Source organism: Myxocyprinus asiaticus, chromosome 4 (assembly GCF_019703515.2).
Source record: "Myxocyprinus asiaticus isolate MX2 ecotype Aquarium Trade chromosome 4, UBuf_Myxa_2, whole genome shotgun sequence".
Lineage (NCBI taxonomy): Eukaryota > Metazoa > Chordata > Actinopteri > Cypriniformes > Catostomidae > Myxocyprinus > Myxocyprinus asiaticus.
The window spans coordinates 40,404,434-40,429,616 of NC_059347.1; the positions used below are offsets into that span (position 1 = coordinate 40,404,434).

Sequence of the window (25,183 nt, forward strand, 5' to 3'; positions counted from 1 at the left end):
AACGCGGCCTCAGGGTGCGCGGTTTCCTGCTCACTTATACTCCCATACAGTTCCTTGAGTGCCCGGTCTGTGTCGGCTTGTGGGGGCTTGTTTGCGTGTTTGTAAACAGCGGGTCGGCATTGAGGAATGTGAAGTCCGGTTTACGGTGTGAGATCGCTGAGCCAATGTCCAAAAGTGTTTGTCTGTCGTAGACAATAAGGCAGACAACATCCAAGACAAAAAACATAAGAATTGTAAACAAAACAAACAAACCATTGCTATGTTGTGTCGGAGCTCGCAACGCAGCAGCCATACTCGGCGCCATCTTGAGTCCTGTTGAGTCCTGTTGAGACCACCGCTATGTCTTATTAAATTTTCGATAATTCTAAGTACAATTTTCATTCCAGCGCAAGTGGGCATGGGTGGGAGCGTTTGCGCTATCTGTGGGTGTATGTGTGCAAACTGTGGGTGTACTGTATGGTAATGAAGTGGTCCAAAGCGCAATTTGCTATTTTCCTGAGAAATAGGTCATTGCGCTAAGATGTTTCAAAAACATGTTTGTTTTCAGTGCAACCTCTAAATTCAGTTTCTGCATCTGCAGTTTGGAGATTCTACCAGCAGGTAGTAATAAAGTTCATGTACAAACTCTGAAAATATAGTGGAACATCACGATCAGAGTTGTAGCCATTTAATGAAATTAAAGTTTGAGATTTTTGTTAAACTTTCTATAGGTCATGGTTTATTTTTCAATTTTTTATTCAATTATTATTATATTGATATTTACAACTGTATTTATGCTCTAATTTGTATTGGTATTTTTCCACCTGTTGTCATAGTGATTTTTAAGTCACTGCAAAAGCGGCTGGTATTTAGTGTTTAAACAAATAAATCAAATTTTTCAAAATCAAAATCGACCAGAAGAAGTGAAATGCATGCCGATGCAACCACTGTTAATACTAGCCTTGATTTGTGTGTCAGTAGAAAATTATTTATAATACTTACATTCTCTATAATTTAATGGCACGTAAATCCAAATTCTGACAAGAATCACACTTGCCATGCGTATAAAAGAAAAGTGTCACTGTCAAAGAAATATGCCTGACTAACAGTACAGAGTACAGAGTTAATGCAGAAATGAACATAATTTTCAATTCTTCTAAATCATTGCAGACAGTCCATTTACACTACCAACTTCTTATGAATGTGCTGTTATTGTTTATATCACTGGTGCTTGACAGGAAATAACATATACAGTATAGTAGGACACAGACGGTTCAATAACCGGAGAATATCCTCCGGATTAAATTGCACTTGATACAGCCCTTAAGCGCACTGCACGCATGATTTCACCAAACCCACTTACGCCTATACTTAGCGCATGCTTGCATGAAAATACCAAAACTTCATGGCCATGCCCACTGACTTTGCAAGTATGACTTATGGTATAGCACTGCGCTTAGCACTAGCGCTCTTAAATTAAGGCCCATTTCAGTGAGAATCCTCTCCTTTTCAGTCATTCTAAAAACTTTAAGTGACAAAAGGCGGTTTAACATGGTTCCTCAGTAGCTGCGGGTTCAGTATTTTCAATAGTAGAAAGGCGGTGGATGACTAAACTGATTGAAACAGCAGCGCTTGTGTTCACGAGACATCAGCCACTTTGTTACATGACTGCTTAGGGCACACGCTCTTTAAGATAAAAATATTTTATCTTTTTGCAGCTGCTGCATGTCATTAAGCACTCAGACACGACTTTAATCAGCTGGCTTTTAACTTGTATTTTGTCAGTTCCCTTAAGAACGATCACTCCTATTCCCTACTGTAGTAGTAGTCTACTGTTTGGGATTATCATGGGAAACAAAGACAAGGAGTATTTTATAAATTGCATAATAATACTGGCTAAATTCTTTATCCACAAAGCACCCAATCTGTTTTCAATTGAAATCGGTGCCGCCTCAAAAAGAAAACGGAGTGACTATTTACGCTCTGGTGCAAATAGCATCTGCAACACAGTGCAGCTATTTGCACCAGAATTGTCAGGTGGAACCAGAGAACTATACAACTAACTAGACAATAGGTGTCGCTGCAGTGGTGTGGGGTGTGAATGTGTAGTGTTGTCCTAGCGACACTGGTTCGATTCCGCCTTTTGTCCCACAATTTTTCTACTTTTAATATTTCCTTTAAAACCACTTACAATAATAAATACAAATTAATTTAAAGGTTGATTTCATTGCAGTGATTTGGTCACGGTGAATATCGGGGGAGTGCAGAGAAGGGTCTGTGGGGACTGTCTATCGCTTTCATTCCCTCCTGCGGCTCGGCATCACTTGTGTTTAGATTGCATCGCTGTATTACTATAGTAATATTGTAGTAACTATCTTTTTTGGCAGAAACCATAGTTTTAATGCAATTAACCATGGTGTTACTACAGTAATATGGTGGTAATATTGTAACCATGGTTAATTTCGTGGTCACTATAATTTTAGTACAAAATACCATGGTGAAACTATGGTTACTGTAGTAAAACTTAGGTAATTTTTTTTAGGGTAGGTTAGGGTTAGGTTTAGGGGTAAGGGTTGCTGTAGTGTGATGGTGGGACTCTAAATAAACATGATAAACACACTGCAGTGATGTCCATATCCCTGTAAGTTAGTATTTAAATATGGGTGCAAATAGTATCTGACACTGTTTGCACCAGGGTGAAAATAGTATCTACCATTATTTGCACCAGGGTTTGGGTGCAAATAATATCTGCCACTATTTGCACTGGGGTGTAAATAGCATATACCATTATTTGCACCAGGGCAAAAATAGCATTTGCCAAGAAAAAATAAATAAAATAGGTGCATGCAGGTGAGTGAAGATCTTGCACACCAGATTCAATGAACTATATCTTTATTGACCTTGTTTGGTGCACAGGAACATTCATGAACAAGCTATTTCCAAAAAGTTGGAAGAACATAGTTCTCTAAAATGCTTAAGTATTAAGATTTGTCTTCACTTAAATTAAGGGACCTAGCAAAATCTGTTGATTAGGAGGGGGTGTCCTCATACATTTGGCCATTAAGTGTATATCTGAACACTGGTAGAAATACTCACTGGCCAGAAGAGAGCAGCAGTAAACCATTAAATGTTAAGTACACATTAAGTTAAGATTAAGTAAAAGATTACATGTGAACCTGTCTTATAGTATAATGTTTCTTTTCAGCATGTGTGTGTGGCTATAAAATGTATCATACTCTCAAGTCAAGTGTCTGTAGTTCAAAATGATTCAACTGAAATGAATGGCTGTCAAAAACTACATATGTCACAGAGCATGTATTTATGTATGTGGGTGTGTAGGTATATGCACACTCACCAGTCACAGGCTGCTTGAACATTTCTGCCCCCAGTCGAAACCAGAGCTTTTAGCCTATAACAAACATAAAGGACAGAGAGAGAGAGAGAGAGAGAGAGCGCTCAATTGCTGCACTGGTCACAAAATCAATGGCCTCCTTTCCGGAGGATGTTTATCTGTACATTAGTGCTGAGGAGTTTGCTCAGAGATCTTAATATGAGATCACTGAGATGCTCTTCTTCTGTCTCTGCCTCTATATGTGAAACATATTATTTATCACATACAAAATTGCACGAAGGCTAAACAAACTCGGTGTTAAACCTACATACCACCTCCTTTCCCCATGAGCAATCCTGGAAAAGTTAATTTGCGCTGAATAATCACTTGTTTACTGGCAGTTATGAATATTGAGGAGGCTTCCTTCTTCTCCAGATTAATTAGAACAGGGTGATGTGAGACAAACCCACCAATAAGCACTTGCTACATTACAGTGCTGATATATAAATCTACCTCCCTTCATTTTCAATGTGTCATACATTTATATACACTTTGCTCACATTTGGAACATGTTAAAAACAGGCACACATGTTTAAGGCTTCTAGTACCGAGAAATGTACAAAATATGAAAGTCACTACAAATAAATCTACACAAACACATATGTATGTGCAGACAGACAGACAGACAGATAGACATAAACAGTATACACATATACATACATACATACATACATACATATACATATATATATATATATATATATATATATACACACACACACACATATATACATATACATATATATATATATATATATATATATATATATATGTATATGTATATATGTGTGTGTGTGTGTATATATATATATATATATATATATGTATATGTATGTATGTATGTATGTATGTATGTGTGTATGTATATATATATATATATATATATATATATATATATATATATATATATATATATATATATATATATATACATACATACATACATACATAGGATGGATGGATGGATGTTCATATTATTTTTAATATAGTATGAAATTTTAATATGGTTAAAATAGAACTATATTTATTATATTATAATAAATATAAATGTATTATATTTTTGTTCTGTATGATAAAGAGCAGTAAACACCTCTAAAATGCTTAATACTCCAGTGTATTACCCAAATCTTACTCATTTAGCAGTTGTCAGGGTAAAAGAGTCTGTAGTGGAAAAGTGATTTAATTTGGTCTGTGGTTTGAAAAACTGATGAAAAAGGAAATGTGTGTTATCTCTGTCAGTTCACGAGACACTCGCCACACTCTCCTCCCTCTGTTTCTTTATCTCTCTCTAGCTCTCCTTTATTCTCTTTTTCTAACATATGAAATAAAAGGTGTAATTAAAAGCAATCTGACACATATGGTGCAATAATTTAGGGCCACACACACAGGCTAGCATTAATACACCCTCACACTCAGAGTTAGTGTAAGTATTCATACTCAGTACGGATAATTGCACAAAATCTTCTCACGTGTAGGATGACATTATTTTCTCTGCTCACATCTGTACTGTAAGACTTCACATAATCTAATCTAAGGTCACGCTAAACTCACTATGTTATTTCATGTGTCAGCTGACATCTCAAAGGCTTTTTTCCGAACTGATTAAATTATCTTTTAAATCCATTTAGGGGATTTTTAAAAAAGCTCTAAAAATCATACACTCACACTGACTCTCCGGGGAAATTAGATGTTGTGCACAGTGGATTTGTGAAACCATGCAGTAAAACTGAAATTCAGACTGACATTTGACGAAAGCGACAAAAGCAGAAAAAAAAACCTTGAAGGGATAGTTCAACTAAAAATAAATCTTCAGTTATTATTTACTCACTCTCACATTATTCCAAGCCAGGATGACTTTCTTCCGTGGAATACAAAAGATGTTATGCAGAACACCATTTACTTTATTGAAAAAAGATGCAATACATCTTTTGTGTTCCATGGAGGAAAAGTCATATGAGGGTAAGTAAATCATAACATAACATTGATTAGTGAGTGAACTATCCCTTGAAAGAAAAATAAATGGGGAAAGCACTAAATTTTCTTGGATGACTGTTGATTAGGGATGTGTTGATCAGGTATGAGAAGTCAAAGGAAATACAATTACAATGTCGATTCAATGTAACCACAGACATTTGATGTCATGTTACTTACGAGTTAAAGCTATATGATGCATTAATGCAACAATAAAAATTAATCAGAGCAACATTTCACAACAAGTGAGAAAAACCATGACAAGACATAAGAAAAGAGAAGGTCACACGTCAGAGATGACAGGAATTATGCAGATTGTTCAAAGTACAGGAAACCTCTGGTGATCAAGCGGTCCCCATTTCACGCTTGACAATGTGTCCGTGTATTTAAGCAAACTAAGAATAGGCAAACATTTAAATATATGTTTTTAGCAGATGAACCACAGCAAGCTACGATACAGATTCTAAAGTTTTACATTGTGTGCTGTAAGATTTTGTCTTAATATTTGCATTCTTTGCACAAAAGCAGTTTCCAATACAGTGCCATTTTACACTAAGTATGCAGCCTGAATGCTTTATATTAATATTCTTAGCAGATGCACCAAAGCAATTTACTGTACCAATCAGATATTCTGACATTTTAGATTAAGGACGCAGTATGAATGCTTTATATATATATACTCTTAGCAAATGCACCAAAGCAATTTACGATACAGATCCTCTACCGTTTTACACTAAATGCAGCATGAATGACATATATTTATATTCTTAGAAGATGTACCAAAGTTACAAGATCCTTTACCTTTTTACACTAATTATGCAGTATGAATGCTTTATATTCTTAGAAGTATCACTAAAGCAATTTACATTTCTTTCAGATCCTCTAATACTTTAAACTTAATATGTACTGTATGTAGTATGAATGCCAAATATTCATTCTTAACAGATGTACCAAAGTGACTTACAGATTCTCTACTGTTTCACACCAAGTATGCAGTATGAATGCTTGATCTTCAAAATATGAAATATAACAATAGTATACTGAGTGATTCATTAGTAAAACAACACTCAGAAAGACAACTTAATTAATTGATTGATTAAATTGGGGATACATGAGATTCACTTTAGATCTACAGTATATATACCTTAGTTTAGCATTAGGGAAAAGTCAACAATACAGTTTGTGTGTATGCATTTTTGTGTGGTAATTCAGTTCACAGTCTATGCACAGCGTTCAATTACTCTAAATTTAGTTGGATTCCCAGAGAAATGGTCATCACGCCAACTAACCCCGAGGGCCCAAACAAAGCCACAATGCATACTGGGATGGGGAAGCCCATGATGCACGGCCATATGTCCATGAATGCAGAAACAAATACTGTATATACACAATCAGCCAAAAAATATATAATGAAGATGCAGGCATTTATAGACACAAGAGAAACTCACTTGTGTAGTAGAGCATATGACAATCACCGTAATGTAATCATGTATGTTGTGGCACACTGTGTTTAAAGTATGCATGCCCATGCAATAGCGGACACACCAATTAACAAACAAACTCTAGACATTCACGACATATTCACCATATTGTATACCGGTACTGATAAAATATCCCAATATCAAAAATGTTTAAATGGTACGATATCGTCTTGTTGTTAATTTCGGTACCATATTAAAGTATGCTGCCATTAGCAAAATGTAATGTAATGTGAGAGTTTTAAGATGAAATCAAAGACTATATGAAAATAATTTAAGTAAAAAAGAAAAAAAAAAAAGAAATCTTGATATGGCCAAGTGTGATCATTAAACAGCAGAAGAATGGGCTGCAAGCCACAGAATGAATGAGAGGCTATGCTCTGCTCTGTCATCTCCTTCACACAAACAGGCATTTTCATGCAGTGTGTCCATGTCCAATAGTATCCATCTGCAGAGCCACAGAGTGTTTAGTGTTTAAACGGCTGTGAACTCTGAAATGACCTTTTTCACCGGAGATTTCAGCTCACGAGTAGCAGAACGTTTGATATAACAAACCCTTCAAAAACAGGAAGAACCTCAAAGGACTTTCAAAATACAAGTCCCACTGAAATGAGAGATTTATTTAACTGGATGCGTGAAATTGAAGACATTATGACAGAAAAATATTACTACTGTATAAAAGTGTAATATTCAATGTAGTAGCAATAATACTCATAATAACAATAATATTATATTAAATGGTTATATTATTAGTATTATAATCTGTAGGCAATATCACAAAAGCTGAATACCAGTACTGAATATCAGTATGTTGTGATTCAGACATGGCAGCCTCAGGTAATCAGATTGTTTTCATTTAATGTTTTCATTAATACTGTAAAGCTCTGCTGTGCATCTTTTTTTTAACCAAAAATAATTATTTATAAATTATTATATTTTTATTTGATCAAAGCTGTACAGTATGTATTTGATTAAACACAATTTGATCAAAAATCCAGAAAAATTAAAACAGAAAAGGCATAATTTCTATCTATAAGATTTTATGCAGTTCTTTTTTCAATAATTTTCTGTGTAATTTCATCAAAAATCTGAGGGTTTTTTTATTTGTTGCCTAAGCAGAGTTAGAATCTATACTGAGGTACCAGGGCTGGTATCGTGCCAAAGCCAAAATTTAGGTATCGGAGCAACCCTAGGCCACACACATATTCAGGCTTTTATACATGCATGGTCAAGTTCAGATGGCTGTGTAGACACGCACACTTAAAATTGCTGTTCATGGCAAGTTATTTTAATTTTAAAAATATTATATGTATATAATATATACTCAGCAAAAAAGAAACATCCCTTTTTCAGGACACTGTATTTTAAAGATAATTTTGTAAAAATCCAAATAACGTGTAAAGGGTATAAACAGTGTTTTCCATGCTTGTTCAATGAACCATAAACAATTAATGAATATGCACCTGTGGAATGGTCTTAAGACACTAACAGCTTATAGATGGTAGGCAATTAAGGTAACAGTTATAAAAACTTAGGACACTAAAGAGACCTTTCTACTGACTTTGAAAAACACCAAAAGAAAGATGTCCAGGGTCCCTGCTCATCTGCGTGAATGTGCCTTAGGTATGCTGCATGGAGGCATGAGGACTGCTGATGTGGCCAGGGCAATAAATTTCAATGTCCGTACTGTGAGAAGCCTAAGACAGCACTACAGGGAGACAGGAAGGACAGACAATCGTCCTTGCAGTGGCAGACCACGTGTAACAACACCTGCACAGGATTGGTACATCCGAATATCACACCTGCGGGACAGGTACAGGATGGCAACAACAACTGCCGAGTTACACCAGGAACGCACAATCCCTCCATCAGTGCTCAGACTGTCCACAATAGGCTGAGAGAGGCTGGACAGAGGGCTTGTAGGCCTGTTGTAAGGCAGGTCCTTACCAGACATCACCGGCAACAACGTCACCTATGGGCACAAACCCACCTTCATTGGACCAGACAGGACTGGCAAATATTGCTCTTTACTGACAAGTCGCTGTTTTGTCTCACCAGGGGTGATGGTCGGACTCGTGTTTATCGTCAAAGGAATGAGCATTACACCGAGGCCTGGACGATTTGGAGATGGAGGGTCCGTCATGGTCTGGGGTGGAGTGTCACAGCATCATCGGACTGAGCTTGTTGTCATTGCAGGCAATCTCAACGCTGTACGTTACAGGTAAGTCATCCTCCTCCCTCATGTGGTACCCTTCCTGCAGGCTCATCCTGACATGACAATGCCACCAGCCATACTGCTCGTTCTGTGCATGATTTCCTGCAAGACAGGAATGTCAGTGTTCTGCCATGGCCAGCGAAGTGCCCGGATCTCAATCCCGTTGAGCACGTCTGGGACATGTTGGATCAGAAGGTGAGGGCCATTCCCCCCAGAAATGTCCGGGAACTTGCAAGTGCCTTGGTGGAAGAGTGGGGTAACATCTCACAGCAAGAATGGGCAAATCTGGTGCAGTCCATGAGGAGGAGATGCACTGCAGTACTTAATGCAGCTGGTGGCCACACCAGATACTGACTGTTACTTTTGATTTTGACCCCCTCTTTGTTCAGGAACACATTATTCCATTTCTGTTAGCACATGCCTGTGAAACTTGTTCAGTTTATGTCTTAGTTGTTGAATCTTTTTATGTTCATACAAATATTTACACATGTTAAGTTTGCTGAAATAAAAGCAGTTGAAAATGAGAGGATGTTTCTTTTTTTGCTGAGTTTATATACTGTATGTGTGTGTGTGTGTTGTGTGTGTGTGTGTGTGTGTGTGTGTGTGTGTTTATGAGCTGTATTGTGTTACAGGTCATCTCCTCCTCCCTTCCCCTCTGGTCAGTGCTCCAGGCAGGAACTGAATGATGTATTTTTAACCTGTATTTCCTCTGCAGCATTTAAGAGGGATGAAGAGGCTGGTCCAGAGAGTACATTTGTTTCCATGTGCATGTGTGTGTGGGCTTGGATGACTGAGTATTTATGTACTTAAAAAAAAAAAAAAAGATATACATTTATCTTTATTTTATTCTGTTTGTCGGTTAATAATCTACCCATTTTCCTGAGCCTACCCTTTTCCTGAGAGGTGGAGTTCTAAGTTTGTGATATATGCATAGAAAATAGTGAACAAGTTGGCATATTTCTGCTGTTTTAGTGCATATTTGCACCATCATTCTCACTCCTTTGGCCCAATCTTCAAACTGTATGGGGAAATAGTCACTTCCTGTTTACAGAAGAGTAATTTAGCATGTATCCCCATTCAGTACAGCACACACACACAGAGAGAGAGAGAGAGAGAGAGAGAGAGAGAGAGAGAGAGAGAGAGAGAGAGAAAGAAAAAGAGAGTGAGTGAAAGAAAGAGGGGGGGGGGCAAATGTCTGAGAAGACATTGGAAATCTGGAATTCAAAATCCTGAAAATAAACGAGAAAGTTTTTGGATTTTGAAAAAAAAAATAATAATAATAATAAAAATAACTTCAGGGATGCAAACTACTCAACTTACTCACCTAACTCACCAACTCTCGTTCTCACATTTCATGAGTTTGCATCCCTGAAAAACATTGATGTAGTTCATGCCATGAACTCAGATTTTGTAATAACTTGTAAAGTTCATGCCAGCTTTAGTGCATGCTGTTATTAAAGCAAAATGGGGCATGCCAAATACTAAGAAATGCTTAAATTATTATCCTGATTGTTTGCAATCATTTTTTTTTTTATTATTCAATTAGACTTTTCACCCCTTCTGTACATACAAACTGGTGTTCTCATTGCCAATTATCAGAATTTCATTGAACAATAAGGCCCAATCCACGTCTGAAACACATCTGAAAAGACATTTGTGTGTTTCTTACTACTCATATTTTCACTCCACAAACCAGTTTAGTGTGTGTTTCCCTTTCACTGTCTTTGTCAAAGTATTAACATGACATCATAATTCTTGTTTCTGACTTACTATCTCACACACTCTCTCTCTCTCTCTCTCTCTCTCTCTCTTTCTTTCTTTTTAATTCCCCTCCATCCCACACAGAGAAAATGAGAGATAAGAATAATGAATGCAGTGTGTGATGTCTCTGATTGTTCTGCCATTCACATATCCTCATGCACAATTGTTAGTCTCTGACAATAAGCCCTTCTGAGTCTGTAAGTAACAGGGTTGGCTGGCCATGCAGATCTTTTCACACACATCTCGTGTTCTCTCCCCCACTAGTTAACAGCTTATTATGTTAAAAGTACAGGGAAGACACTCACAGCTTTTGTGCACGTGTTCTCACTTGGTTATGGTGCATGAGACTTGGCAGATGATGACACTGTTTGAGAAGACCAACAGGGCATAAACAGAGACTGAATCAGAAGATGCACCAAGAAAATGGGTTTTCATGCAAAAAAAAACGTCCTGTTACTGTCGTAACTTCCATTCCCTGATGGAGGGAACGAGACGTTGTGTCGATGTAGTGACACTAGGGGTCACTCTTGGGAGCCCCAAACACCTCTGCTTTTTGAAAAAAGGCCAATGGGAATTGGCGAGTGGAATTTGCATGCCACTCCCCCGGACATACGGGTATAAAAGGAGCTGGTATGCAACCACTCATTCAGGTTTTGTGCTGAGGAGCCGAGACAAGGTCACGGCCATTTCAGCGGGTAGTTCAGTGTTGTGGCAAGAGGGACACAAAGTCTCGTTCCCTCCATCACGGAACGGAGGTTACAAAAGTAACCAGGACATTCCCTATCTTTCGCTCACTCGACATTGTGTCGATGTAGTGACACTAGGGGCCCCTATACAAAACGCCACAACTAGCTGAACTGTGTTACGTGGATTGGCGGTGCGAGACGGGCAGACCGCTGTGTGCCTCCTAGCCAGCGCACCAGGCCGTCACGTAACCTCCCCCAATGCTCTTATGAGCATCGAGCGGTCCTTCGGGAACAAGTCGATTGCCCAACTATAGGGACAGGCTAGCCCAGCCGTGGCCTCTTTTCCTCTTTTTTTTCCCCAAAAAGAGTGGAATTTGTTAACCGACTGGGGGCCATAAATGTCTGCGTCGGGGGGGTGTCACTCCCAAGGGGAAGACACCACGGAGACCACACCTCACCCAGAGAAAAGGGGGGGGGGGTATTTTGAGTGGAAATACATCACATGGTCTTACAGAGTCTTGATGGAAGTATGTCATATGGAAAAGTCGCATGGTAGGTCCTACCCAAGGGGGGAGGAGTTTCTACAAACATGGTAACCGGGGGCAGAGGGGCCTCTGCCCAAGGAAGACGCAGTTTACCGACAGGGAAACGATTTAGCGGAAGATATCACATGGGGTCACCTACGGGGAACCAGCACATGTGGAGCACCTACCCCAGTATAGGGCCTAATTAGCACACGTACTGGGCCGGCAGCGAGTTTCTCCGCAAACTCATCTGCCACAGGGCTAAGGAGCAAAGTCATCCAGGGATCACAGCTTGTGAACACGACTGGGAGTCAAAAGCGCACATCTTCACCTCAGGGGAGGGGAAAGGCGCTATGCGCAAGCGGTACACCAGGCCAGCTGTCCCGGAACTTACCTGCTCGTACCTGACAATACACGGGACGAAACCGGCTCAACCCGGAGATTGTAGAACCTTGCAAAAGTGTTGGGTGTTGCCCAGCCCGCTGCTCTGCAGATGTCTGCCAAAGAGGCGCCACTGATCAGGGCCCAGGAGGCCACTACACTCCTTATAGAGTGGGCTCGTAACCCCATGGGGGGCGACACATCCTGAGCATGATATGCCATCACGATGGTGTCAATGACTCAGTGGGCGATCCTCTGTTTGGAGACAGCGCTTCATTTCCGCAGTCCACCAAAGCAGACAAAGAGCTGCACCAGACACAGCAACGCCAAGGCTGGGTCTGCCTCCTCCTGGAGCAGTGCTTGCAGGTTCACCATCTGATCCCTAAAAGAGGTCGTGGGAACCTTGGGCACATAGCCCGTTTGGGGGGGGTGGAGGGTTCCACTCCAGCCCAACACACGGAGCCGCCAGGGCAAGCATGGCTGCCAGCTGCGCGTCAAGCTGTGACTGGGTGACCGCACCTGAAGATGGGAGCCCAGTCGAGTCCTCAGCATCAGACTGGACAGCCCGCTTTTCGATGCTGCAATCGAGAGCTCATCCACTTCGTGAGCGCCGAAACGAGACCACAAACTCACCCTGAGATGAGCCGGCGGTCTCGTCCCAGCGGGGCAAGTGAGCATACTGGGGAATGGGAGGTCCGTGGGGAGTTACTTGCCGGAGTGGCTCCCATTGGGGTCCCCAAATCGCCCCCAGTGCTAACCGACACGGCCTCAAACCCGTAGGTAGAAGGACTGAGGCGGGGAGCCGCTGGGGTGGTTTTTCCCTTTAACGAAGGAAAAACTGCGACCGCAACGTTGCCATGGTCACGCTCTTGCAGTAAGAAAATGACCCATCAACGAACGCTGTCTCTGTCTGGGCAGCGCCCAAGCACGTAAGACCACGATCATGGCCATCGGAAGCGGAGAGGTAACGACCACAACCAGGAAATACACAAACTGAGAGGATCTTTAAAAAGACGCTCTCTGTTAATGCCACTCTTTTAGAAGGGAAAATATACTCTTTCAGTAGGAAGAATATACTAATTTAGCTGCTGAAGCGCCCAGGGGTGTTCTCTGCACTTCACCAGTGCAAGAGGGGGAGAAGCCACTATAATGCACCGAAAATCCAACAGCTTTTCGAGGTGAATGGATCGGCAGAGTAATTCAGCTCGCTGAACACAACCGCTCGGCTCCGAAGAAAAAATCTGAATGAGTGGTTTTCAAAATTACCCTGCAGTGACAGTCATTATTCAATTTCAGGGACAAAAGCATAGTGTCGAGGCTGCGGTTAGTCCCTGCCTCTCCCATCCACTTATCTTGGGTACGAACTGGTCGGCATTTACAACTTCATTGAGGGGATATGTGTGGATGGGTCCTGCAACAAAACGAATCGGTGTGTGGTGTGTGATTCGCTAGTTGGGGAGGCTGTGCAAGGGCCATCTACATCAGCTCCATGTCAAGAGGACTTAAGGGAGGGGGAAGTTTCGGCTTCCCAAACCTTAGAGGATTTCCCGCAGGAGCAGATATGAGACGAGACCCCAATCAAGTGAAAGTGATTGATGGTCAACTCCTCCAGCCAGACATTGCACTCGCATATCCGTATTTTTAAATTATCAAGGATCGGTTGTATCGAGTGACGCAGGACACTCAGACAAAGGAGGATACAACCCAATTATTAATACTGCAGAGCCATCGGGAAATGTTATTCCAGATGGCTCATTATAATTCGATGGCGGGTCACTTAGGGCAGGAAAAGACACTGAACCGTTTAATGGCCCATTTCTATTGGCTGGGCATTCACAGGGATGTTTGCAGGTGGTGTGTGGCATGCCATGAATGGCAGCTAGTGAATCCGCTGGCCACCCCAAGAATGCCATTGTGCCCCCTTCCATTAATCAAGGTCCTCTTCGAAAGAATTGGTATGGACCTTGTTAGGCCATTAGAGCGGACGGTACGCAGACATCGCTTTGTATTGGCTCTGGTGGACTATGCAACGCGATATCCGGAAGCAGTGCCTCTGTGCAACATTTCAGCTCGAAGTGTTGCGGAGGCACTCTTCAGAATTATCTCACGAGTGGGGATTCAGAAAGAAATGATCAGGGCACTACGTTCATGTCTCTTACACTATGCAAACTGTACAAATTATTGGAGATTAAAATCGATTCAGACCAGTGTTTACCACCCCCAAACGGACGGCTTGGTCGAATTATTTAATGAGACCCTAAAGAATATGATTTGTAGGTTCGTGCACGAAGATGCTCGAAATTGGGACAAGTGGCTCAAGCCCCTATTATTTGCAGTACAAGAGGTCCCCCAAGTCTCCAAGGGGTTCTCCCCATTTTAATTATTGTACGGGCATCGACCACACAGCGTGCTCAACGTCCTACGGGAAAATTGGGAGGAGGGACCTTCAAACAGCAAAAACGAAATTCAATACGTTCTTGACCTGAGAGCATAACTCCACACACTGGGGCAATTAACATCTCCAGGCTCAAGAATGTCAAAACCGGCTTTATAATAGGGGTCTCTCCTTCACGAGAGAGCTAGTGATATGTTACATTTAGACATCATCATAATCACACTGCAGCTTCTTCCATTACAGCTCATCCGGAAACATTGAGCTTTATTCTGAGTGTCTATCTCATGTTCTCAGATTCACTGTTTACTTCGGCTCAAATATGATCAGGACAAGGGTTCTTACCAGAGGAGATGTTATAACAGTAAAAACATTTGTTGATGACAAGTTGTTGTCTGTTACATCACAAATAAATGACCAGATTCCTAAAAAGAATGCTTAAAGGGATAGTTCACCCAAAAATTACAATTGTTTATATTGTTTACTCACGCCTGTGTTGTTATAACCCAATATGACTTTCTTTCTTTTTCTTAACACAAAGGGAGAAATTGTGAAAAAACAAAAAACAAAACTGTGCTCAGTGATGTCATACAATGGCAGTTTATGGTGACCACCTCTTCAAGTTTTAAAAGGCCGCAAAAGTATAATTCAGAAGTCTGATACATTTTTCTATCAGACTCATAATTTTTATGAAAACATACGATAAGGTTTGGTGCGAAACAAAACAAAATCTAATCTATTATTTAGTGAAACTGTTGACGGACCATTGCTCTCCTCTGTGCGTTTCTGATACTGCATGAGACCAGTATTTCACGCAGCCCGCAGGTGAAATGGGGCGTTCAAGCGAAAACACATTTTGTTTATCTAAAAACAGGTCTGCCACAGTGATACTAAAGAACAGAACACAACACAAATACAAAATACCACAGTTACAAAAATTATTGGTACTAAAATAAAACTGTGGTAAATTAATATGAACCTCCACAGACACCAAAAAAAGTTAATTAAACAAAACAACAAAAGATTATAAAAGCTCCCATTCCATTAATTGAAGGAAATCACAAATTAATTTGATTTGACAATAATAACAAAAAGTCTAGTAAATATAGTATTTTGATGCAGGGATATTACAATACACATTATGGAAAATAATTTTAACTGCATAATAAAATTAAATGTAAGCTGTCTGAACTGTTTGTTCCTTTGTGTTGTCTTTCTATACATATGTTACATTACCCACGAATTTCAGTACAGATATTTGTATGGTTGTATGTGGGTTCATATTTATTGAGACTATCAGGGGAGGCTGTGTATACATATCTGCATTTGCCACTTGCTCTTTAATATAGTTTCTGTGAACGCCTGCCATGGTATTTCAGATTATGCAAATATGTCTATGCATGTGCCTCGCTTTATTTGAAGTTCTGTGCATGCATGCGTTTTTCCACCCCCACTTCTCTGTGTGTCTCAGCACATATGGGTTCCTTTATGTCCCAGCAGCCACAGCACACTCTAAAGGTCACAAACCACTTCCTGAAATGGGGCACTTCCTCTTAGCGGACAAACTTTGCACTGTGAATTTACAAGGAGCGTAGGAGTACTGTGTGCGTGAGCACTTGAATGCGTGTCTGTTCACAAACAACATTAAGTTCTAACACATATTCAACCTTCTTTAAAGTAAAAATATGATTTTACAGTGCTACTACAAAAACCTCGCCAACAGTGAAAAGTGAGTGTTCGGTGAGCGTGCTTTACTAACGGTGAAGATACAGCATTTCCTAATGATTAATCAACTTAAAGTGAGACTCTTTAAAGTTATCAATACCCAAGTTACTAAGTAACTGTGGCAACACTGGAAAACTTCCAGCAATCTCTGTTGGGCAAGAGTACTGGGGCTGTGATTTCAGCTCTGTTCTCTTTCTCAGGTCAAAATGACTGAAGGTTATAGACTGAGGGCGGCCAAGAACATACAATGGAAGACCATTACACCTTTGACCAGAAGAAAACAACTGTATTGCTCAGTGGTTGCTCTTTTGTAGCTCAGGAGACTTCATGGAGTTCTCAGTTAAGCTGATGTCTTTGATGTTTCTCCTAAAATTCCTTATGAAAAATAAAATTGTTGTATACATACAGCAAGATTTTAGAGATAGACAATTATTATAGATATAGCTCAGATAATTTTGCATTTGAAAACTTGGTGAGAATTATTTGAGTTCAAAATTAAATCTCTGACTTTTGACTGAAGATGGTATTTAAGCAAATCTGAGCCCAGTGCATGACATTGTTGAGCTCTCTTCTGAAACTAGAGACATGTCAGATTACCAGGGTCTTTTTATCAGAGGAAAAATCTGAAGTGCAGGAGACTTCGGCAAATGTTTCCTTTTGACCTTCATTTAATCTCACTGCCGTCTGGGAGAATTAATTGAGATTTTAAAGAGAACTAATTTGTTTTATTTCTTACAAATGAATGAGCACATTATATAAGCCTTATAGCAAGTTTGTACACTTGAAGCCATTTGTTAATCTTTTCTAGATTTAATACTTTTAGCATCGGTGTAAGTGAAATACGAGTCTTCCTGCTCAATGAGGAATATGCCTATTTTTTAATTTTCTACATTGTCTGTGAATTATTAAACATGTTTGACACTGTTCTGTTTAACTGTTATATTACAAAACTCCTGGTTACTGGATATGTCAGCTGGTTGCGAGAACCGTGTGGGACAGAAAGGGTTGACTGGGTTTTGTTGAGTTTAAGCCTAGATACTGCACTATCATGGCCTTCCCACTTCCCATATTTCCTCTGAGAAAACTTCATCATGTGATGGCTCCAGACACACAAAGCAAAGTCTTTGTTGTCATTAAATGTCTTTGAGTCATAGATGTGTTATTATTAAGTATCCGAGAATAGTCAAATACAATTATGTAGCATAATAAAGAGCAGACAACATTGTTGAGTGGCTGTAAACCTTTCTTCAGCACTAGAAACTCTATGCCAGGTAAAATGGATCAATGCAACAAAATCCAAAAATGAGAAAACTCACCCTGCAGGTGAGGGATAACATGAATATGACTACACAAATACATGCACACTAACACAGTTAGGTTTTCATTCACTTCACAACTGATATGGATTTTTCAATGGCCAATTATAATAACTAGAGAGCGTGGTGGCTGATGGCCAATATAATGCCAAAATAAACTATATGTGGCATAGCCTAGGTTAATGCAGTTTCATTAGGCTATAACAAATGAGAGTGCACACATAAACTGAAATTAAACACTTTCTTACACAGTATTTACTTGAAATTGAGTAAAAGCAGAAATTCCTCTTGGCAGACTTTGGAAAGGATACTAATCATCTTAATTTTTAAATTATTATCTTTAATTACTCTTTTTAATATAGCCAGTCTTTATCACAATATCCTTTTTAAGAAACCCTTGAATGACACATTAACTGAACTTTTTCAGCTTCACATTAGTAACACAGTTGTGTTCTTTGAACTGAATATTTCCCACATTAAGACAGACTCACACTCGCCTTTCAAAACTCATGTTTCATACTCCTTTCTCTAGCGGAAAATCTGTGCAACCCCTGCATCAGCAGGCTAAACTGGAAAGAGTCCCTCAGCAGCCGGGATACAGAAACATCAGTGTTTCCACCCCGTGTGAGAGCTTCCCACTCAAACTGACCTCAATACACACTCACACACACACACACACACATACTGTACCGACAGCCTGCTGATAAATATGGTCATCACAATCTGACACGAAAATCTCCAAAAAGAGCAAGGTTTCAGAACTTCTACACTTAAAGTTACAACATACACTGTAAACCCTTAAGTTGTCATTACTGTAAAAATCAAGTTGTCTTAATTATTACTTGAAATATCAAGTTTTGGACTAATAACTCAAATATTTAAGTTCACTGAACTTATTTTTCTTAAAAATCCATAGACTTAAGATTTGAAGTGTTAATAACTCAAACTACTGAGTACAAAATTGAGGATATGGGGAAAACCCACAATCCCTTGCTGCTTGAATTATGTTTCCTTGGTCAGAGAGAACAGAATGGGAAATTTAAATAGTTGTTATTAAGAATTCATAGATGTTTTAGCTCTTTTGTTGTATTAGTTATGCTTTGTTGCAAATAGTTGTTTGGTGTAATGTTACCATTAGGGTGATCTGTGTCTCTTTGGTCAAACTGGACCCTGGTCACACTATCTCAGTTCTCTTTGTGCATGTACAGCTGAAGTGCATATATGCATTTCTGTAAATAATTATTTAATAACTGACCTAGAATAACTGTTGTACATTTTAATTGAATTGATTCATTGAGATGATAACTGATTCAGAATCAGAATGAGCTTTATTGCCAAGTATGCTTACACATACCAAGACAAATTCCTTGTATGTGTTAGCATACTTGGCAATAAAGCTCATTCTGATTCTGATTCTGAATCAGTTATCATCTTTATTTGAGCTGTGCTGTTGTTTGATCTACAATTGAATCAATTCAATTAAAATGTACAACAGTAGAAACAACATTTAAATTCAAATCTGAGTTAAGTCTACTTGCATGTAGTTAATGCAACTTAAATAGTTAAGTTCACTGTACTTGAAAACCAAGTTAATTGAACTTAAATACCAAAGTTTTGGGAGACCCCATTACTCAATGGAATTGAGAGAATGAGTTTACTTAAATCAAATGAGTGCAATGAACTTATTAGGGTTTTCAGTGTACAGTTGAGTCATCAGACACAAAAGTGGCTTCTAGCATTCATGCCGGCAGGTCATCCCCATCTTCCTGGAACTGGGAGGGGACAAGGGGAAACAACAACAACAAAAAACATGGTATATACACACCATAACGGTGATGATACCAACTTAAAATATAGATGATATTTAAAAAGAGAGGGAAAGGCCAACGTGGAGTGGCAGCGGGAGAGAGAGAGGAGAGTGAAAAAAAAAAAATTTACTCGCCGGTTCTCCGATACGCCGTAGCCTGGTCCTCGGCCACTCCTCCACCCTCTAGTGGACGACAGCCGCACCTCCCCGAGCGGATCGGAGGCAGTCCTCCGGCCCCTGGCGGACAGAATATCCCGCCGCAATTTCAGTGGCTGGTAGGGGTCTCCTCCGCCCCTGGCAGCGGCCCTGACCGCTCCAAGCGGTCAGTTAGGAGCCCCTCCTCCCCTCGCGGTCGGCGGCTGTTCCTCCACTCTCAGTCCCCCGGAGGATGGCCGCGGCTGCTCCGTTGGGGTGGATGTAGTGGCGAGGACTCTACTACGACACATCCCTCCTCCTTCCCGGGTTTCAGCACCAGTGTAACACAGTTCAATGGAAAGGAGGAGGCAAGAACCAGCTTAACATTATAAATAATAGTTTAATAATAAACTTAAGCAAAAAGACACAAACATAAACAGGTGTCGGACAGCTGTCCGTAACTCTCTCTGTCACACTGCCGTCTCCGGTCGGCCTTATCCCTCTCGGGCTTAATGAGCCTAATTAGGGGCCAGGTATGTGGAATCACGACCTGGCCTCACCCTCCGCCCTGCCACAGAGACACCAATGAAATCCATTCTTTGATTTGAAAAGCCGATTACACCATCGCATTTTTACTAAGCATAGAATTGCAACAGGTCTTACACTGAAAGAACATCAAACCACTACATGATAATTTAACACTCTACTCAGTGCTATAAAGAAGGTGAGAGGTGAGCATATCTTATTTTATCTCACAGGTTTACATACTGATGGTCTTAACATCCCTATACTCAATTTTATTAGAAGAACTCACATAATTTCACATTAATCACTTGACCAACCGTACAACAAACTGGACACTAGGCACCTTATACCGGCAACATCTCAAGGGTAGAGTCTCTAGTCCATCACAGGTAGTACACGACCAAGAACACACTGCGGTAGTGCCCATTTATAATCACAGTGATTTTGACACTTTAACTGCTCCCCATTGTAGTAGGTCTAAACAAATGAATGAGTAGTGCTCAAACACAAAATAAGCTGTTGTGGTTGGTCAGTCCTCTGAAGTCTGTTCAAAATAAAATTGATTACATGTGGGTTGACAATTAAGCATGAAAGGTGAGAAGGAAAATAAAAAACCTAATAAAACCTGAAAATTATATTTTAAAAGTATATGCTATATATTTATTTTATTATTATTATAACCAATTACCAATATCAAATATAAAAAAAATCTTAGTTTATACATTCTAGTGATAAACAGAAATGCTACAGATGTAAGAATCAACCTAAAATAATATCCTGTTAACATTTAAAACAACACATAATTATCCAAATGTAGGGGAGAACTGGTATGCTATGCTCAATTAATGTAACATCTGTAACAATTTCAGCCTGATCTCATGACATAATTTGATGCAAAATGCACTCCCTGTAGCCATTACTGTATCTGTGTCTGTACACATGCAATTCAATCCTCTACCGCATCCCAAAATAAAAAATGTCAGGGTCGACATGGACATGTTGTGAAAAACATGGTTTGAGCAAGTTAATTAAAAATATCTTTTGTAAGTCATTTTCATTTTAGCATTGCTAATTTATTTACAGTATATCAAACTACATAATTTTAAACAGTTAAATCTCCTTTAAAAGTTACCTTTTTTTGTGTTGTTTTCTGGCCTGATTTGTTAATATAACAAAAAAATCTACAAAGTGCCAAGCTGCTCTCTTTTGCATAAACATAATTATATGAAAACATAAATTCTTGTCTATTCTATTTATTTTCTCCTTCTTCTCCAAAGGACGAAGTTACATAATTCCTTCCCATGTATCCGAACACAATCTATATTATGGTGATCTTTAATATGGTGTTACACATAAAATACTGTCTAACTCCCAGCTAGCAAACCCACTGCCACTTGGTTACATCCAGACATTCTGATGTCATTCAAACATATTTTGAGCAATTCAAGTATGGAAGAATCTGACTGACTGAAATTCCAATATGATAATTTACTATACCACATACTGTAAATGCAAAATGTCAATCACCCAACTGCATATTACCTGATGTCAAATACTTGAGCACAAACTATTCAAAAGTTGTCCAGTGTAGAGGACCTAACCAGAAGGCTAGAAAAGAGTGCATACCACTGCTTCTGATGTCAGCAAATGAAAAATATTTGGCCAAATGTTAAGAATACTCATGTCTAAGGTTTGATGTCCAGTTTAATACACTGACTGCATACATTCAGGCATAAGATTAAATGTCCATAGGCAGCCTTGATCTGCATAAACTCCATCAATCAAGATTGTATTAAACCCGGCACACACAATAAGATTTCTTGCCCCATCACCATTGTTATGCTCTCCTTGGATTAGTATATGTGGAAAGTAACATTTGGATTGTACAATTCCAATCTCATCACAAAAACAAAATAACCGACAATGAGGATTCCACGCAGATTATGGAAACTGCAGGATTAAGCCCAAGATAAAAGTTCCAGAAAAGATGTGAGCGATAGAGAGAAAATAAGAGAGAGAAAGAGTGTGTTTAATAGGTAGAGAAGAACTGTAATTTTGATGAATGAGTATCTAGCTCCTCACTGACAGCAACCCAATGCTGCTGGAGATGCCCTTTTCCAATAGTCTTCCTCAAAGAAAAAAAGTGATGGAAATGTTTAGCATTGGTGATTTTACCATCTAAAACAAAGACACACTCTGCAGTAAATGTGGTTTGTCACAGGGCTCAACAATAACGATGGCCCACTGGCACGGGGCTAGTGTGAGAGAGTTTTGGGCCATACAGAACAGTCACTTGCCCAACTGGGCCAGAGCTGCGTTGCCATTAAAATCAAATATTTCTCAATCTTGTAAAAGTTTTTTTATTGCCTGTACACTTAAAACTTTGGATTTTTTATATATTGAACATTCTTGCAAATTCAGCTGATGTAAACTTGCCACCAAGAAGAAAAAAAATCTAAATTCACTGCAATCAGAAATGTTTGGGCTCAGTTTGTCTCTTTAAAAAATCTTGAAAAAGCTAGTTTATTTATTTATTGAAAGAATACCTCATATTTAATGAAAAATAATAATAAAATAATAATAATATATATATATATATATATATATATATATATATATATATATATATATATATATATATATATATATATGATTTCTGGCACATATATATTCAAATGTGAAAACTTGACCAAACAATCCCTAATAAAAACTTTAATTGAGAGAAAAGCACATTCCTAAAAATATCTTTTTTTTTTTTTTTTTTTTTTTTCAGGGTGGGGTCAAAGTAAAAACCTGATCTACTGAAAAAAACATTTGCTTTGATTTGCTTCAGTGTTTAAAAATAATTGAATTCTCCTAATGGAATATTCCGGGTTCAATACAAGTTAAGCTCAATCGAATGCATAATGTTGATTATCACAACAATTGTTAGTAAGTGATTTTATCACACTAAAATCATGTTTACACGCATATCCTTTATGTCTTGTGGCTATACTTGAAAAACCGTGAGTACTTAAACGTTCAAAAATTGGCCCTCATTTACTTCCATTGTAAGAGCCTCACTGTAACCCAGATTTTTTTTTATTTTTTTAAGAAAAGGATGTGCAAGTCAAAATTTATTTTTGTAATAATAAACATTATACCACAAATGCTGTCGATTGAATTCAACTTGTATTGAACCCAGACTATCCCTTTAAAATATTGTTTTCTTTGGCAAACTGCTGGTGGTGATTAAATATAATTTCGGTGCAGCATAAAGTCCAATGTATGTTTAGGACCCATGCCAGGAAAATCTATGCTATGGCTGTGTCTCAGCTTCGGATGCGCTGACACAGTGCCAAAAGGATGGACAGCGATGATGTGACCTCGCAGCGGTGCCAACCTCACGCGCGGCTCATCCGCTCGAGGAAGCGCTGGTAGCCCAGAAACATGCTGTCGGCTCCAGTGGAGACCATGTATGGCGAGTTTAAGAAAATGACTTGATGAGGTAATGGGAAAAACTTTAAACCCTGCAACCCTTTGACGATTAAACCCATTTCCCACTTCGACATGTTAATCAATAAAACAACAAACAAGACGCCATTACAAAGGCAACTTGCGTTTAAAAATCTGCCATTGTTATAGCCCATGATTAATGAGGGTTTGGCATTTTACATGCGCCCATGTTCTTAACATTTCCAGCTGTAATTGCAGCTGCGTGATGCTCAGTCTAACGGGTCTGTAGCGAGAGATTAAACTCTGGTACTTACGCCCTGGTTTTTGGGAAGCCCATTGACAGCAAAACGTCCAGACTATTTCCATGTTTGACAGTTCCTGGCCGGTTCTGCCGCTGCATCCGTGGAGCGACTTTGGCATATAGGTCGTCTTTTGCTGCCATGGTTCAGCTTTCCATTTGGCTTCAGAACAACGATTTGCTTACTTTTGCCCAAAAGGACGGTCACGGCACACATTTAAAACAACATCAAAACCAAGCGCTACAATCTACATTGAATGATGATTAAAAAATTATCCATTAGTCCCGCAGTAGTACAGACAGAAGTCTTGGCGTACGCGCTACAATGTTTCTAAACAAAATTATTTGAGCTTCCTGCTGGAGCGCTCATAGGCTCATGTCATTACAGATGGAAAAAGGGGTCACCAGTCGGAAGTCAATCTCGATTGCACTACGTATCAGCAACCACTGTGTTCGCTGTCTGCGACGGGAAGAAATGTTGTTTGCCTGGGCCTCTCGCGGCTGAATGTATGTGTAGAAATGTTGAAGCAGGTGCGTCGCGAGCGTAATCTGTAGATACTTGTTACATCGGTTCCTCCTCGAGATGACTTATTTATGAATGGCGCTTGACTGATGGTGGAAGCAGCCTATCAGCAGACAGCACTCGCTTGGCCCCACAGTTTTGAAAAGTGACGTAGAGCATATCTGCGCTTGTAACACAGAGCCGTTCAGTTAGTCTGGAAGGCCGGACTATGGCGGGAGTTCATGTGGTGGGAACTCCGTGCCAAAACCAAGCGTCTGATCGACCGACCGCCTAGCCGAAAGTCTTGTGCTTTGAGCGTCTTACACTGGGTGACACACATGACGACCTGACATGAGGTCAACGTCTTGAAATTAGCTTGTTTTTAACTAAATAAGAGTCCAAGCTGTTGTTTAAAGGCTATAAATGGAGAATACAGGCACTAGATGTAGATATTGTATTCCAAAAACAATACTCAACCATTTTTTCCTGCATTCTGCTGTACTTCCCTCAATAAGCAGTCAGAGGAAGGTGTTGTAGGCTATTCTAAATCATTCTGAGTGATGACCTGATAGCTATAAAAAAAAAACAATAAAAAAAGCTACCACCTGTCTATCATGACTTTCTCTGATAATTTTGAAAGAAACTTACATACCACATTCCAT

At 39.4% G+C, this 25,183-nt stretch overlaps 1 protein-coding gene across 1 annotated transcript in view; it reads right to left on the bottom strand.

The window, feature by feature from the left end:
* Positions 1–24,639, bottom strand: part of LOC127432437 (ubiquitin-associated and SH3 domain-containing protein B-like) — a 41,061-nt gene extending 16,422 nt beyond the window's left edge. Inside the window, exons 1-2 of the mRNA XM_051683517.1 lie at positions 24,036–24,639; positions 3,335–3,388 (exon numbers count right to left, since the gene is read on the bottom strand). Coding sequence (XP_051539477.1) covers positions 3,335–3,388; positions 24,036–24,163 — 182 coding nt within the window. The 5' untranslated portion in view covers positions 24,164–24,639. The remainder of the gene's footprint in view (positions 1–3,334; positions 3,389–24,035) is intronic.
* Between the last annotated feature and the right edge of the window lie 544 nt (positions 24,640–25,183).